Source organism: Camelina sativa, chromosome 17 (assembly GCF_000633955.1).
Source record: "Camelina sativa cultivar DH55 chromosome 17, Cs, whole genome shotgun sequence".
Taxonomy (NCBI): Eukaryota; Viridiplantae; Streptophyta; class Magnoliopsida; order Brassicales; family Brassicaceae; genus Camelina; species Camelina sativa.
Window position 1 is genome coordinate 2010838 of NC_025701.1, and position 14885 is coordinate 2025722.

Consider the following 14885-nt stretch of genomic DNA (forward strand, 5'->3'; position numbering starts at 1 on the left):
TTTTTTTTTTTTTTTTGTCTTTTCAATGTGCTAATCTGGATTCTGATTCATGGTGGGCATTGTTTATTTAGCAGGTGTTCCAAATAGATCAAATGGTTCTGTGAGCCGTGGACATTAAAGATGGGATTTTTAATGATGATAAGAGGAGTTTCAATGGCGAAAGCAATCAAAGTTGTATTGTTATGTGTTTCTATCTTGTGGGTAGTTCCAAAGGAATGTGCTTGTAGAAGAAATTACTCAAGAAACTCTTCTTCTTCTTTGCCGCCGACATTATCTCAGAGGCCTAGCTCTGTAAATGTTGGAGCTCTGTTTACTTATGATTCTTTTATCGGAAGAGCGGCTAAACCTGCGATTAAAGCGGCTATGGATGACGTTAATGCTGACCAAACTGTACTTAAGGGTGTCAAGCTTAATATTGTCTTTCAAGACTCAAACTGCAGTGGATTCATTGGCACCATGGGAGGTACATCTTCTTCTTCTTCTCTCTTGATACAGTAGCCAAAGGGAACTGACTTTTTAGCTCATAACTAGTTTGTGAAAATGCTCCGAAGAATGAATGATGATTAATTATGTTTAATCTTGTGGTGTAGCTTTGCAGCTGATGGAAACTAAAGTGGTTGCAGCAATTGGTCCACAATCTTCAGGGATTGCTCACATGATTGCCTATGTAGCTAATGAGCTTCATGTACCTCTCTTGTCATTTGGAGCAACGGATCCAACTCTCTCTTCTCTGCAATATCCTTATTTCCTCCGCACCACGCAGAACGACTACTTCCAAATGCATGCAATCGCAGATTTTGTATCCTATTCCGGATGGAGACAAGTCATTGCGATATTCGTTGATGATGAGTGTGGTAGGAATGGGATATCTGTTCTAGGAGATGTATTAGCCAAGAAACGCTCCAGGATCTCTTACAAGGCTGCAATCACACCTGGTGCAGATTCTACCTTCATCCAAGACTTGTTGCTTTCTGTAAATCTGATGGCATCTCGGGTTTTCGTTGTCCATGTGAATCCTGACTCTGGTTTAGATGTTTTCCGTGTGGCTAAATCTCTTGGAATGATGGGAAGCGGTTATGTTTGGATCGCAACAGACTGGCTTCCTACAGCTATTGATTCCATGCAGCCCGTGGATTCAGACGCAATGGATCTCTTGCAAGGAGTAGTTGCTTTTCGCCATTACACATATGAGAGTAGTGTCAAGAGACAGTTAATGGCGAGATGGAAGAATCTTACACCCAATGATGGCTTCAACTCATATGCCATGTATGCTTATGATTCCGTTTGGTTAGTTGCTCGTGCCCTCGATGTTTTCTTCAGAGAAAACAATAAAATAACTTTCTCCAACGATCCAAATCTACACAAAACAAACGGTAGCGCTATTCAGTTATCAGCACTGAGTGTTTTCAATGAAGGGGAGAAGTTTATGAAGATCATACTTGGAATGAATCATACCGGTGTGACAGGGTTAATCCAGTTTGATTCAGATAGAAACCGGGTTAACCCTGCTTATGAAGTTCTAAACTTAGTAGGTACAGGTCTACGCAGAGTCGGGTACTGGTCAAATCATTCCGGTCTCTCTGTGGTGCCTCCAGAGAAGTTGAACTCTAAGCCTCCAAACACATCTACAGCAAACCAGCATCTTAATGGAATCTTATGGCCAGGCGAAGTAACTAAGCCTCCTCGTGGTTGGGTGTTTCCTAACAATGGGAAACCTCTCAGAATTGGGGTTCCTAACCGTGTGAGCTATACAGATTACGTCTCTAAGGATAAGAACCCACCTGACGTTAGAGGCTTCTGCATTGATGTCTTTGAAGCCGCGATCGCATTGCTTCCGTATCCTGTTCCACGTAATTATATACTATATGGAGATGGAAAAAGGAACCCTTCTTACGATAATCTCGTCAATGAAGTTGTTGCAGATGTGAGTAGCTACATTGCTCAATCAAGCTCACAACTTTCAGAAGATGCTAACCTGTTTTTTTTTTTTTGTTCTCTTCAGAAATACGATGTAGCTGTAGGAGATATCACGATCGTTACAAACAGAACAAGATATGTAGATTTCACACAACCATTTATAGAATCAGGGCTTGTGGTGGTGGCTCCAGTTAAGGAAGCCAAGTCTAGTCCTTGGTCATTCCTGAAACCATTCACTATAGAGATGTGGGCTGTCACTGGAGCCTTTTTTCTCTTTGTGGGAGCCATGGTTTGGATTCTCGAACATCGCTTCAACGAAGAATTCCGTGGCCCTCCTAGGCGTCAACTCATCACCATCTTCTGGTTAGTTTAGTTTCCCACTTCTTGACACCGAGCTTGAATTTACATTTAGACCTCATTTTCCTTCTCTTCATTGTTACAGGTTTAGCTTCTCAACGATGTTCTTCTCTCATCGTAAGTAGGCTGTAACTCAAGTAACCTGGTAGACTTCACACCAGAGCTTACAGGATGTTGGAGAGAAGTAATTTGTATTACTTTTTCCTTTTGATCTTTCAGGGGAGAACACGGTCAGTTCACTGGGGAGGCTGGTGCTAATCATATGGTTGTTTGTGGTTTTGATTATCAACTCAAGCTACACGGCCAGTCTCACTTCAATCCTAACTGTTCGACAGCTGACATCTCGGATTGAAGGAATAGATAGCTTGGTAACGAGCAATGAACCAATTGGAGTTCAAGACGGTACCTTTGCTCGGAACTATCTGGTCAACGAGCTTAACATAGCTCCCTCGAGGATTGTTCCACTGAAAGACGAAGTACAATACCTTTCTGCTCTTCAACGTGGTCCCAAAAATGGGGGTGTGGCAGCCATTGTAGATGAGCTTCCTTACATCGAAGTTCTTTTGACAAACAGCAACTGCAAGTTCCGTACAGTAGGACAAGAATTCACACGCACAGGCTGGGGTTTTGTATGTAAAATCACTTTAGAGCAACTTGTGTATATTATTCTACAGCTTTACTCACACAAGAATGCAATAATCCGTTGTTGCAGGCATTTCAGAGAGACTCCCCTTTAGCTGTAGACATGTCAACAGCTATCTTGCAACTGTCTGAAGAAGGCGAGCTCGAGAAAATCCACAGGAAATGGCTTAACTACAAGCATGAATGCTCAATGCAGATCTCAAACAGTGAGGACTCTCAGCTATCGCTCAAGAGTTTCTGGGGACTCTTCCTTATATGTGGCATCACTTGCTTCATGGCACTCACTGTCTTCTTCTGGAGGGTTTTCTGGCAGTACCAGAGGTTACTACCAGAAAATGCGGATGAGGAAAGGGCAGGCGAAGTGTCTGAGCCATCATCTCGACCAGGGAGAGGTTTACGTGCACCGAGTTTCAAGGAATTGATCAAAGTTGTGGATAAGAAGGAAGCAGAGATCAAGGAGATGCTTAAGCAGAAGAGTAACAAGAAACTCAAAGCCACACAAAGTGCAGCTGGGAGTTCACAATCAGAACGCGAAATTCCTCAAATAGATAAGAGTTCAACAATTTGATTAAATGACTATTAACATACTTAGACGGTAAATAAACTTATCAGAAGATTTTGTAATAGGAAAGCTTCAAGGAAACCACAAAACCAAAGATAAATTGTAAATCCTCTTTTCTGATACTACATACGAAATCATCTTCTTTTCTCATCATAGTTCAGATTTCAGAGATAAGCAGAGATAAGCTAGCAAGTGAGCAGAACTATCAATAGATAAAATGAAATGGAACTCCAAGTATCAATGTTATTGGCATTATGACAAAATAAGATGTTCTTGATACATATTGAAGGGAAACTTCAAAATCACAGTCATGACGCTTACATGCTCAGCTAAATAGTTGGAAGGAAAAAAAAAAGGGGAGTGAATATCACTTTACTCAAGTTTAACTTCTCTCTTTGGAGGTTCCAAGTCCAGGTATGTGAACGGCTCGGTTGGTTCCTCTCTGAAAAAACAAGACGAATGGTTCAGGCTCCACATTTACTATGAATAACAAACCGAGAAAGATCAAGGCAGCACGACAAGAAAGCAGAAAAGAAGGTTTATCTTTTATGAATCAGGGCAGTGTAAAAAAATGCAACAAAAAGCAACGATTCTGCAGCTAAGTACTATCAACCAAAGTTGATGGTAAAGTCTGAACTTGCACATACCCTGGCTTAGAGCGCATGCATCTGTAAAAGAGTTTAAAAGGTCCTGGAACCGTCTTAAACGGGTTTCCCTCAAAAATCGCCTGCAAAAGTTACTAATGCTATAAACATCAATAAGGTCAAAGAGGAGTTTATTTTACAAACATTTGCAATAATCATGGATCAAGCCAAGCAATTTTAGTTCTTCAATTGCAGTAAAACTGTGTATATTACAACAACAAATTCAATAGTTGATACAAGCTTCAACAAACACAATTTGAAGATAGATTCATAAAAGGCAATTGATTAGAGAGTAATCATCCTTCATTACCATATTCCATTAACCATCCATCAGTAACAGAACTTTTTAAAAACCCTAAATTGATTTCACTGAATCTCTCTACTCATCAACCCCAAAACAAATATAGCATAAGAGAGATCCAGAGGTTTATCAGAAGAAAAAAAAAAGATCGAATTTTTAAAACCGACACGAAACTAGGAAGGAAATAGTGAGAACCTGAACGACGTCCTCGACACGATCGTTGCAGCGGTGAGCTTTAGGCTCACGGTGACCTTCCGGTAAACCCCATGGACTCTCTCTCCTCGGCACGGGTCTCGTCTCGCTCATCTTTCTCTTGCTGCTTGAAGAAATCTCAAAGCTCAAACACAGTTGAAAACTTGAAATCAAATCTTTACCTGAACCACTTAATTGAACCGAAATATTCTTCCCGGTTTATTAGTTCGGTTAGGTAAACCAATAATTTTGGTCTTCTCCTTCTAGATTTTGAAAGCAGAGTAATCAAATCAATCAGAGAAGGAAGAAGAAAAAGATGGGAGCTTTAGGGAAGCTAATCGACGTAGCTCTCTTCGTATACTTCGCTTCAATGGCGATAATTGCGCCGCTCATCGACGGCCAAACGTCGCTACCTAAAGGAATCTACCCGGCGATTCTCACCGATCTGAAAAGCAAGTACATTGCTGATTTCGGAGACTACTTGCTCATGGAGAAGCCGCATTTTCTAGTTGGACTTGTGTGGTATGAGCTTCTGTTCTTATGGCCGCTCTCTATTGCTAACGTCTACGCCATTCTCGCTGGAAAGTCGTGGTTTGGTACCACCTGCTTGTTGTATGGAGCTTCCCTCGTTACTTCCATGGTACACACTGGTTTCAATTTTCTTGATTTTTTGGGTTTTAGGTTAGTATATAGATCTGAGGGGAAGCTGATCATGTAAAAATCATAACTTTGTTCTTTAATATTGAGGATCTGCAAACATCATTCAAGCTGTTGAACCATGTAGATTAGATCAGGAGTAGTAAACTCAAAGTTAAAGTTCTCAACTTTTCTTACCGTTATATATGTCACTGTGTATGTGTGTAATGGTGGAATTGGCTTTGTGAAAGTTCTGAACTTTTCTTGATATTCTTAATCTGACTCTATATATAGCTTATTGGCGTTTCTTGGTGGATATATCTTGATGCACATAGGGTTTTGGCTATAGTCTGCTCTTATGTCTTGTTGTGTTGTTGTGGACTCTACGGTTTAAGAATTGGCAATATTCTGTTTTGACTATGAATATGTGTGTATTTGTATCTACTTCTAATCTTTTCTTTCATTTTCATGTGAATCTTTAGGCTGCAATCCTAGGAGAGATGATAGGTTCAGGGAAGGCATCTGACAGATTGCTAATGATGTATGTGCCTTTCATGGGTTTTGGGATTCTGGCTGTTCTTCGAGGTTTAGTCTGTCGATCCACCAAAAGCACCGGATCTGTTGGCAAGAGATCCACTATCATGACAAGAAAAAAGATGGCCTGAGACAAAAGCAGTTAGTTTACTCACTATCCTTTTTTTCATGTGAAAATGTTATTGCTTTCCTAGTTCTGTGGAATTTTTGTTTGTTGGATCAACAACGATGAAATGTTTCTTTGGTTTTAATTCAAATTCATTCTTTGCTCTTCTACATCACTGGACTAGGTCTTCTGTTGGTAGATTTTGGTCCTCTTTGAGTCTTGATTGAATTGGTTCGGTTTAACCGAAAGGTAAACTACTTTGCAATGACCCTTTTAAGAGAAACTCAATGTCTGGTATGTGAGCTTTCCCATAGACGAACTCACATAAGCCTTACGAAGCAAAGACAAAAGAAAGTGAAAAAACCAATACTTGTATAAGATATTTATACAAAAACTCCAAAAGAAATGACAAACTCCAAGTTCTTGATGTGGTTCCATCTAACCACAACAAGGAAGAAAAACAGTAGCTGTAACACAAAAAGGAATCCAAAAACACTTTCTAACCTACTTTTTCTTTCTAATTCAGTATATTGCAGGGGAAGTCAATTCCCGAACCTCGTAAAACCATTTGCATTCTAACTTTTCAAGTAAAAAACAGTTTTTCACTGCTTAGTTTCATCAAATAAGCAGAACAAAACTTCATACTACTAACACTCAGTCTCAATGGTGTATCTTGTGAGGTTCGATCTTGACTCCTCCGCTTCTTTCAAACCGAAATCTCTCCTTTTTTTTCTTCTTCATTTTCCATTTTTTTACTTTCCTGCAGAAAGAAAGAAAGAAAGAAGATAAGTATGATCACAGAAAGGCGTATTAGCGAGACGAATATGTTTGCTGAAAGTACCTAATGGGTTGGTTTCAAGCAGTCTCACAAGACATGGAAGCTTTGATTCTCTCAATAGTGCAAGCTATTAGATTGTTAACAGTTGCAACAGAGCCAAGAGATAGCTTAGCTGTAGGAACCGAGTCAACCAGAATCTGAAAAGCCACGGTCAAGAGCGACCCTCCATCTCCTCCACCATTGGCATTACCATCAGGAAGAATAGCAAAACCCGATGGAAGCAGAGCCACATAGTCCGGATCACCTCCATTAAGCACTATATTCATTGCTACAATATCGACTGGAGCATAGATCACAAAGGAAGCTGTAGGGTCAGTGCAGCTCTCTTGTAGAATCAGCATATTGCTCTGGCTAGAGTTTGCACTCTGTGACATAAGTAATAGATTAAGTTATTAGCTAAGATCAGATGATCATAACAAGAGTTCGAAACACGGTTTAACTCACATTTACCCGAAGAAGAGAAACACAGTTTCCGGTATCCCTCCCGTTAGCAATATGTGCCATTTCTTGCACAACTCCTCCATTGGACAGAATATCCCACTGCATATCTCACAAAAGCAACATTACTCTCTGTCCAAATCAGAACTAAAGAGCGTAATAACTAAAAGAATTACCTCATTTCTTGAATTCTCATCTCTGAGGAAATCAAAGACTCTCTTTGGAGGAACAGGGATCCAAAAGGAAGTGGCTGCACTAAGAACAATACCCGGAGGCCTTCCTGGATCATCCACACTCTTCCTAGTCATCACTCTAACATCTTCAGCTCCTGTACCGGACAATGTAGTCCACGTGTGAGCTGTTGAAGCACTCACTCCTGCACAAAAGCTTATAACCATCCGCTCCGCCAATTTCAGCATACTCCTCCTCCCTTCTTGGTTTGTTATCACTGCAATTTTCATCAATATAAAATTGTGATTCTGATTTTGATTCTAAGCCTGATTATGAGAAAGTAGTTATGAAACAAAACATTATGCTTACCGCCAACTTCTCCAGAGGAAATATTTGTAGCCATGACGCTAGCTAACCGCTCGCATTGACGATCAAGAATCGCAACCCAGCGTTTAGCACCAAAGGCATGACCAGTACTAACCATGTGTTTGTATAAGCTATGGACTCCTCTGTCATCAACTTCCACATGCTCCACCCAAGTCACCTGTTACATTAAATTTTGTATTTTTTGAAAATTTGTAGCTTATAGATAATATAACCTAATGTTTTATTACATACCTTGGAATATCCATTTGGCATTTCTTGAATCAAACATCCAGAAGCTCGCCGCCTACATCTAGCCGGGGGATTTGGTTGGAGACTATCCAAGGAGATATCGACAACCGCCCACGAACCATCTCCTTGTTGTTTACAGTAACGTGCGAAATAGGTTTCGCGGGTCGGGACTAATGGAGATGGAACTTGAAACTCTGCTGTCATCTGCAAAACAGAGTGGTTAGTTACTTCAGTTCCAAGCTTAATGTTTACAGAAAGAAAGAATAAAACACTTACCACTTGAAGAGCTCCATTAAAGTTTCCTGCAACTCCAGTCGATAAAACCGCTAATGTCATAGCTCTAGAAACCATCCCCGCGAAAATGGTTGACCATTGATTCTGCAACACCATATCACTATGTTGTCAAAAACTCTTCAGTAGAGAAGATTACTTTTAAATATATGCAAAGTGAAAATGTTAATCACCACATCCATGAGAATCTCAACGATGTTAACATGATTCATGATCACAACAGCGGTTTCTCGCGAAGCTTCGGATCTAAAACCAGCAGGTCTAGGTCCGATCCCTCTAGGAAACGTCCGAGCATACTCTTCATCGTCAAAAACCAAACTCTTCCACAATGAATCGTCCACTTGAGCCATCCTCATGAGCTCTTCCATTGCAGCCACAGCTAAGTCTATGATGACAGGTTTATCAGCTTCGGTTGGTGTAGTGATGGACTTGAGGAGATCGGTTGGATTGTTTCCATAAGCTTCTCCTCCAAAATTTCCCATGCCGAGTTCTAGAGGACGTGGAGGAAGAGGAGGAGGAGACATAAGAGGATAGTTTGAGACTGGCTTGCCTACGTATTTGGCTGCAATCGCGGATATACGGTCGATCTACACAGACAAAAACAAGAACCATGTTACTCCTTACGTTTCTCTCAAGTTATGTTTTATAATTTTCTACTTGTTTCACAAATATAAATTGTTTAACTTCGTTAATTTACTTTGACCAATTCAAATAAATAGAAATAAGTTAAATAATTGTGTTTTTTCTATTCTTTTAATACGAACAAAGGTGTTTTTAATGATCAAATAGAAAATTTTGTATATGACTTTAATTTTAGAATTATTAAAATACTATAGTATTAAATAGAATGAATTGATATATGGAAAGCGATGTAATAATATAGTGATAGATTAATGATTTTATCTATTTTAATTGAAGTGTTGAAAAATAAAAAATCAAAACATGCGACTAAATATTATGATCAAACATTATAAGATTGTGAAGTTAATTATATAGTTACCTCTTCTCTTAGTCGAGCATTTTCCAGACGTAGTTGGTGTTCGTCGAAAGACATTTCTCCGATAGCCGTCGGACCACCACAATTAGGACACGAAGCATTTGCAAGAGCCTCTCGATATTTAATGTTGTCGCTTCGCAGCTTATCGTTCTCCGTCCGAAGATGCGAGTTCTCATGCCGCTCGTGATGATTCTGCATGAAATAAAACTTAATTATAGATCCGTCATCTCTGTAGTTCTTTTTCTTTTATACAAGTTATTAGAAACCCAAGTTTGTAGTTTGGGTAAAGTGAAGTAACAAAGGATTTTGCTAAAAAAGTGGGAAAGTATATTTATACACACACGTTATTATACAGTATGCGTTTCACCGTATTTTAAGCATATGTGTCTAAAACGTTTCAGTCTATAGATTATGGCTCTAACTTAGCTAATAAATCAAATTTGTTTCAACCAAACAATGTCAATATTTCTATGGCCTGATCCACCAAAAACACATAGCTCTGCCAAACAACAGCCTTTTAATTGAGAAATAAGTCAATCGTACTATTAACTAGATCTAAAAATCTAACCAAAGTCAATGAATTAATTCTAATTGAAATACCATCCACCAAAAACTGTCACGAGTGTGATTGAGATCTGATGCATAGGTCTAAGTATAAACATAAGCCCTTTAATATGAATGGATAATAATTTAAACAAAGTATATAGTATATGTGTTCATATATAATATAAAAGTATATATACCTTCATTTGCGTACGTTTGTTTTGAAACCAGAATTTGACCTGTAGAGGTTCCAAACCCAATTCACGGCTCAGTTGTTTCCTTTGCTTGTCGTCTGGATGAGGACACTCTTTGAAAAATCTATTTAACAACCGAAACAAAAAAAAAATTGTCACAAAAAAAATATTTTTAAAAATGAAGAAAAAATTGAAGCGAGTGAGTAATTTAAGATATGCATACGCTTCCATCTCCTGGATCTGAAGTTGGGTATGTCGATGATATCGTTTCTTCTGGTTCGGATGAAGAGGATCTTGATCGTTTCCTGATCCACCCTCTTGATTCTCACTTCCGGATTTAGTATTGGCACTGTCGAATTCATCGTCCCTAAGAAACCCTTCATTGTTGTTGTCTTCATGGTTGTAGTTGTGATTATTGCTATCTGCGTTGTTCATAGCCGCAAGCAACATATTTGGTTCGAACATCTTTTCTTATACTGGAGAGTACTGAAAGCAAACCCTAGAAGCAGAAGAAAAGAAACAAAAAAAAAAGAGTATCAAAAATTTAGGGTTTTGTTCTTGGGTACCGAGAGAGTACTCAAGAAAAATAGAAATTTTCTCCAAGGGTGAAAAAATTATGGCAATACTTAATCCACGTCAACAACTTTCTACTTTTTATAATATTATGAACAAAAACAACTTTTCTTTTTATCTTTCTTCTTGAAGATCTTACAAAAAGAATCGATATAAAGCTAATAGGAAAGACGAAGAATTGGAGATGATGATTGTAGGAAACAAATTAAGGACCCACTAATTAAAAGCAAGAAAAATAGAGTCTTTGCAAAAATATAAAACATCACAATCATGAATTAATAAGTTATTAAATAAGCAACCCAAAATAATGAATTTCGCATACTCGGAATTATTCAAATCTCCCAAAAAAAAAATCCTTTTTAAAAAAAACAACAGACTACAGTACAATGAAATCTTTGAAATTGATTCAAAAAGCATATGTAGTGTAGATGAAAATCACTTGATGTCTCAAAAGAACTTACAATTTCTACAACCTATAATAACTTTGATGGATGATGATTTAAATTAACTTTTCCAAGTATTGATCAGTTTTGATTTAGATGAGAGAGGAAAGACAAGACGAAAAGAGAAACGTTGGACTCATTTGTGCAAAGCAAATAAAATAGGCAAAAAGTAGGTACAAATAAATTCCCAACTCTATCCTGTTTATGAAAAAGAACAATATTTTCGAGAAAACAGAACAAAACGTAATTATAATATATTATAATCATTAGCAATATATATGTATGTATATAATAAATCCTCCAAGAAAAAAGTGTAATGAAAAAGAAAAAAAAAACTGAAATGAAAAAAATGTTATTATCTCAGTGCACGGTGAGACGGACACACATACAGTTAATATACAACTTACAACCAACGTGACATAAGGCCTGCGATATGTATTAAATTTTTCCAGCTATCTTTTTTTAGTATAGCATCATCGTAGCTAAACGTTTTTTTTTATTTCACACATTACCATAGTAAATGTATAAAAGTATATCACGTGTTTATATAATACACAAACGTATAGAGAACTGAAAAAGGATGATATACGAATTAAGAGAATACAAACCTTTAATCTTCCTCTTTATTTTTTAAAATTTTTTGTTGTTGTCAGTCAATCTCTATTGTTGTCTCGAGGGTTTCGTTTCTGCCTATAAGATAAAACAGTTATTAGAAAGTCAGAAACAGATAAAAGAGGAATGAAAAGAAAAATTAGAAGCAAGTAATGAACTAATATTAAAAATTTATGATCACTAACTGAAAATTCAACACAGAGATTATAAAATCATTATGAAAGTGAGAGTTTTATGAAGAAGCTAAGAAATTTTTAAGTTTAATGATCCAATTAATACATTAAAAAAAAAACAAATTGAATTAATATGATAGAATAAAATATATAACACCAGGGAATGATGAGGTTTTAGAGATGAGACATACACTGAGAGGACGAAACAGTACAGCTGAAACACTATAGGGAGAGAGAAGGGTGGGAGCGGTGTCTGGTCTGAGATTTGTATCTGATCGGAAAACCGCTGATGGTTATGTGCAGCGGTTTGTTGGCGAGCCAAGAAGTTTGAAAGGTAGGTGGTGCAAATCTTGGAGGAAGAGAGAGAGAGAGATAGAGGAAAGATGGGAGAGATGAGAGAGTAATGGCAGAGAGAATTGAGAGGGTGCAATGGAATTAAATGGTGAGAGAGGGACACTTTATTATCAATCCTACACGCTTATAGAGAGAAAATATGTATATGTTACAAAATTTTGATCATATATGGAGAGAAACTGATATATAAGTTTTGTTTATTATATTGTACTATAGTTTTGCATTACGGCTAACCAATGATTTCATCACTTATGATATATATAGTTCTTTTAAAACAAAAAAGTCATTAACATTATTTATAACTTTTTATGAAATAAATCCAATTTAATATATGACTTAACAAAACTAACCAAATTTCATTATTTTCTCAAATATCCACAAATTAATATAATTCTCCATTTACAGAAAATTTTAGAAAATAATGCACATATTACATGGTAACAATCTATGTTTTAGAAGTAATTTTTATTAATTTTAATACTTAAGATTATTTTTCTGAGATATATGGCATATTTTATTTAATACATATATATTTTCTAATGAAGTATAAACCTTTATTGGAACAAGATATTGGAAGGAAACAAAAATCCATGTCCTCATAGCATTTCCTTAAATAATATACAAAATTTATATTGTTTTATTAATTAGTTTGATAGAAATTTATTTATGTTTATATATTTGTTTTATTTAAAAGAGGCAAATCTAAAAAATTGGCACATTTCATTTTTTTTTGTTTACCAAAAATAACATAACTTTAAAAAGTTGCAAAAAGTAACAAAGACTCCACTTTTTTCACAATAGGACTTCAAATTTACATACCTTTAAATATATATACGTTTAATTATTTTGTGGCCCAGGCATTTATATCTATAACGTGCAATTAAGCTGTTTTAAATACAGATCACCCATTTAAAAAGTGATCATTTGTAAAAGTCGTTCATTCATACGTACTTTATCACGCTAATATATAGTAGAAATTATACTGCGATTTACCTAAGATTAATTTGAAATATATAAGTATATTTTAGAAAACATTAACCTTTTTATTTTCTGAGTTTATCTAAATAATATGTAGATATATGTACATCAGTACATATACATATTTGTACGTATGTGATAGGGTGGCGAATAGTTTCGTCGCATTAAATGTTTACACAGAGGCTGCATGGCTTTAGGCCATTTACTGCTCTCATGCCTCTCTTGCACTTAACCTCCTCTCTTCCTTAGTAGTTAGTACTCTCTACTATGAAAACTAGTAATTCAACGCCTAACATTTGAGTTTTCTAAATGAAAAAAAAAATTATTAAAAAAAAAACAAGTGATTTTTTCAAAGTTGTAATTTCACTATTTCATAGGGGATGAATCGTATACAACCAAAGTTAAAATGTATTTTTCCGCTGCCAATATGATCAAATCTGAGATTCAATATAAAAAAGTTTTGTTGAAAAAAGGATGATTTTGTAAGAAAAATCTACAATGGTGAGCATTTTGGTTTTCCGGCCTCCTAAATGGGCCGTATGAGTTATACAAAACTTTGGCCTCTCATATGTTTTAAGTAGAGTGGCAAGACAGAATCGTATATACCGAGAAGTGGGACGAGTTCGTTGAAGAATATATGTATATATATTTTTTTTTGGGTAACATCGTTGAAGAGGAATATATGTATTAGTCTTTAAGGTCGTTACTACTGTTCCACCAAAAGCTGGCAGTAGTTTGTAATACCCAATTACTAAATTTAGCAACTTGGATGGGTTTGCTATGAGAATGCAAGAACGTGGATTCCACATACAATAACATTTTAATATATATTTGTCTTTTAACTTGGAGAGCTATGGACCAATAGAACAATTCTCTTAACTACATGTTGTCCAAAGTCAATAGCTTTTCAAAGAGAAAAAGAGGATTTGAAGCTTTCGTGATCGTTGCATGATTTTGAGTTTATCTAGTTTTAAAGAAATTTTTATATTCAACTACCAACAGAGATATCAAAAAGATAGTGGAGACCCAGCAATGTCCTCCTCGACCACCTCTGTTCTTCAAACCTAATTAAGAAACAGAGGATTATATTACTGCAAATGGGTTTATCTAAATGCCATTTGACATTTCTCCATGGACATTTTCAATGCCTCTGAATGATCTATAAAAGGCCTGAGATTGTCTCCCTTCATCTTCATCTCCAAGCCTTCTCTGACCTTTCTTGGCTAACACTCAATAGAGCTAACAAGCCAAAGAAAAGAAAGAGGGAGGCAGTAATGGCGATTAAGAACCTTGTTGCTCTTTTGGTTCTTCTCAGCGTTCTTGGAGTTTCAGTCGCTCATAAGGGTCGTCTTGACCTTAACTACTACAAACACAGGTGTCCCGACGCAGAAGCCATCGTCCGTCGTGTCACAATTCAATATGTCTCTCGCAAGCCAAGTCTTGCTGCCGCTCTTCTAAGGATGCATTTTCATGATTGTTTCGTCAGAGTAAGTTTGCTATTTTTGAGACTATAATAAATATATATATGAAAAAGACGCTAACTCCTTTGATGCTTCGTCTAGGGATGTGATGGTTCCATCCTTTTGAAATCTCCAAACAATGATGCGGAAAGAAACGCTGTCCCCAACCTGTCCCTGAGAGGTTATGAAGTGGTCGATGCCGCTAAGTCAGCGCTCGAGAAGAAGTGTCCCGGTGTGGTTTCTTGCACTGATGTTCTTTCCTTAGTCGCCAGAGACGCCGTCGTAGTTGTACGTAACATTTCACAATGGACTAA

The 14885-nt window shown here is 36.9% G+C and overlaps 5 protein-coding genes across 8 annotated transcripts in view; 3 read left to right on the forward strand and 2 right to left on the reverse strand.

The window, feature by feature from the left end:
- LOC104754664 (glutamate receptor 3.4-like) lies at nt 178–3626 on the forward strand (the record flags this gene model as incomplete). Its single annotated transcript, XM_019239428.1, is given in 6 exon segments — nt 178–463; nt 591–1924; nt 2003–2280; nt 2360–2391; nt 2494–2903; nt 2987–3626. Coding segments are annotated over 6 exon segments (2838 nt in total), but the record flags the coding sequence as incomplete, so codon positions are not given.
- Nucleotides 3697–4776, reverse strand: LOC109130198. Its single transcript, XM_019239429.1, has 3 exons — nt 4619–4776; nt 4126–4205; nt 3697–3920 (listed from the first exon to the last, which is right to left on the reverse strand). The coding sequence occupies exons 1-3, from the start codon at nt 4727–4729 to the stop codon at nt 3851–3853; spliced, it is 261 nt and encodes an 86-aa protein (XP_019094974.1). The 5' UTR covers nt 4730–4776; the 3' UTR covers nt 3697–3850.
- Nucleotides 4899–6061, forward strand: LOC104754666. The gene is made up of 2 exons (XM_010476901.2): nt 4899–5255; nt 5734–6061. Exons 1-2 carry the CDS (start codon nt 4932–4934, stop codon nt 5914–5916), a joined length of 507 nt encoding a protein of 168 aa, XP_010475203.1. The 5' UTR covers nt 4899–4931; the 3' UTR covers nt 5917–6061.
- LOC104754667 (homeobox-leucine zipper protein HDG2-like) lies at nt 6245–12236 on the reverse strand. Of its 4 annotated transcripts, none has more exons than XM_010476906.2 (13): nt 11971–12236; nt 11603–11684; nt 10202–10477; nt 9985–10102; nt 9245–9433; nt 8418–8831; nt 8230–8331; nt 7957–8157; nt 7708–7882; nt 7344–7615; nt 7180–7269; nt 6733–7094; nt 6245–6651 (listed from the first exon to the last, which is right to left on the reverse strand). In XM_010476906.2, exons 3-12 carry the CDS (start codon nt 10441–10443, stop codon nt 6747–6749), a joined length of 2151 nt encoding a protein of 716 aa, XP_010475208.1. In that variant the 5' UTR covers nt 10444–10477; nt 11603–11684; nt 11971–12236; the 3' UTR covers nt 6245–6651; nt 6733–6746. The 4 variants fall into 4 exon arrangements, with proteins under 4 accessions (XP_010475208.1, XP_010475205.1, XP_010475204.1 ...); XM_010476903.2 differs by having other exon boundaries at nt 7174–7269; nt 11603–11680; nt 11971–12231; XM_010476902.2 differs by having other exon boundaries at nt 7174–7269; nt 11971–12231.
- Nucleotides 14293–14885, forward strand: part of LOC104759078 (peroxidase 2-like) — a 1548-nt gene continuing 955 nt past the window's right edge. Inside the window, exons 1-2 of the mRNA XM_019239430.1 lie at nt 14293–14598; nt 14674–14885. The exon at nt 14674–14885 is cut by the window's right edge and continues 8 nt beyond it. Of these exons, the coding sequence (XP_019094975.1) occupies nt 14386–14598; nt 14674–14885 (425 nt within the window). The 5' untranslated portion in view covers nt 14293–14385. The remainder of the gene's footprint in view (nt 14599–14673) is intronic.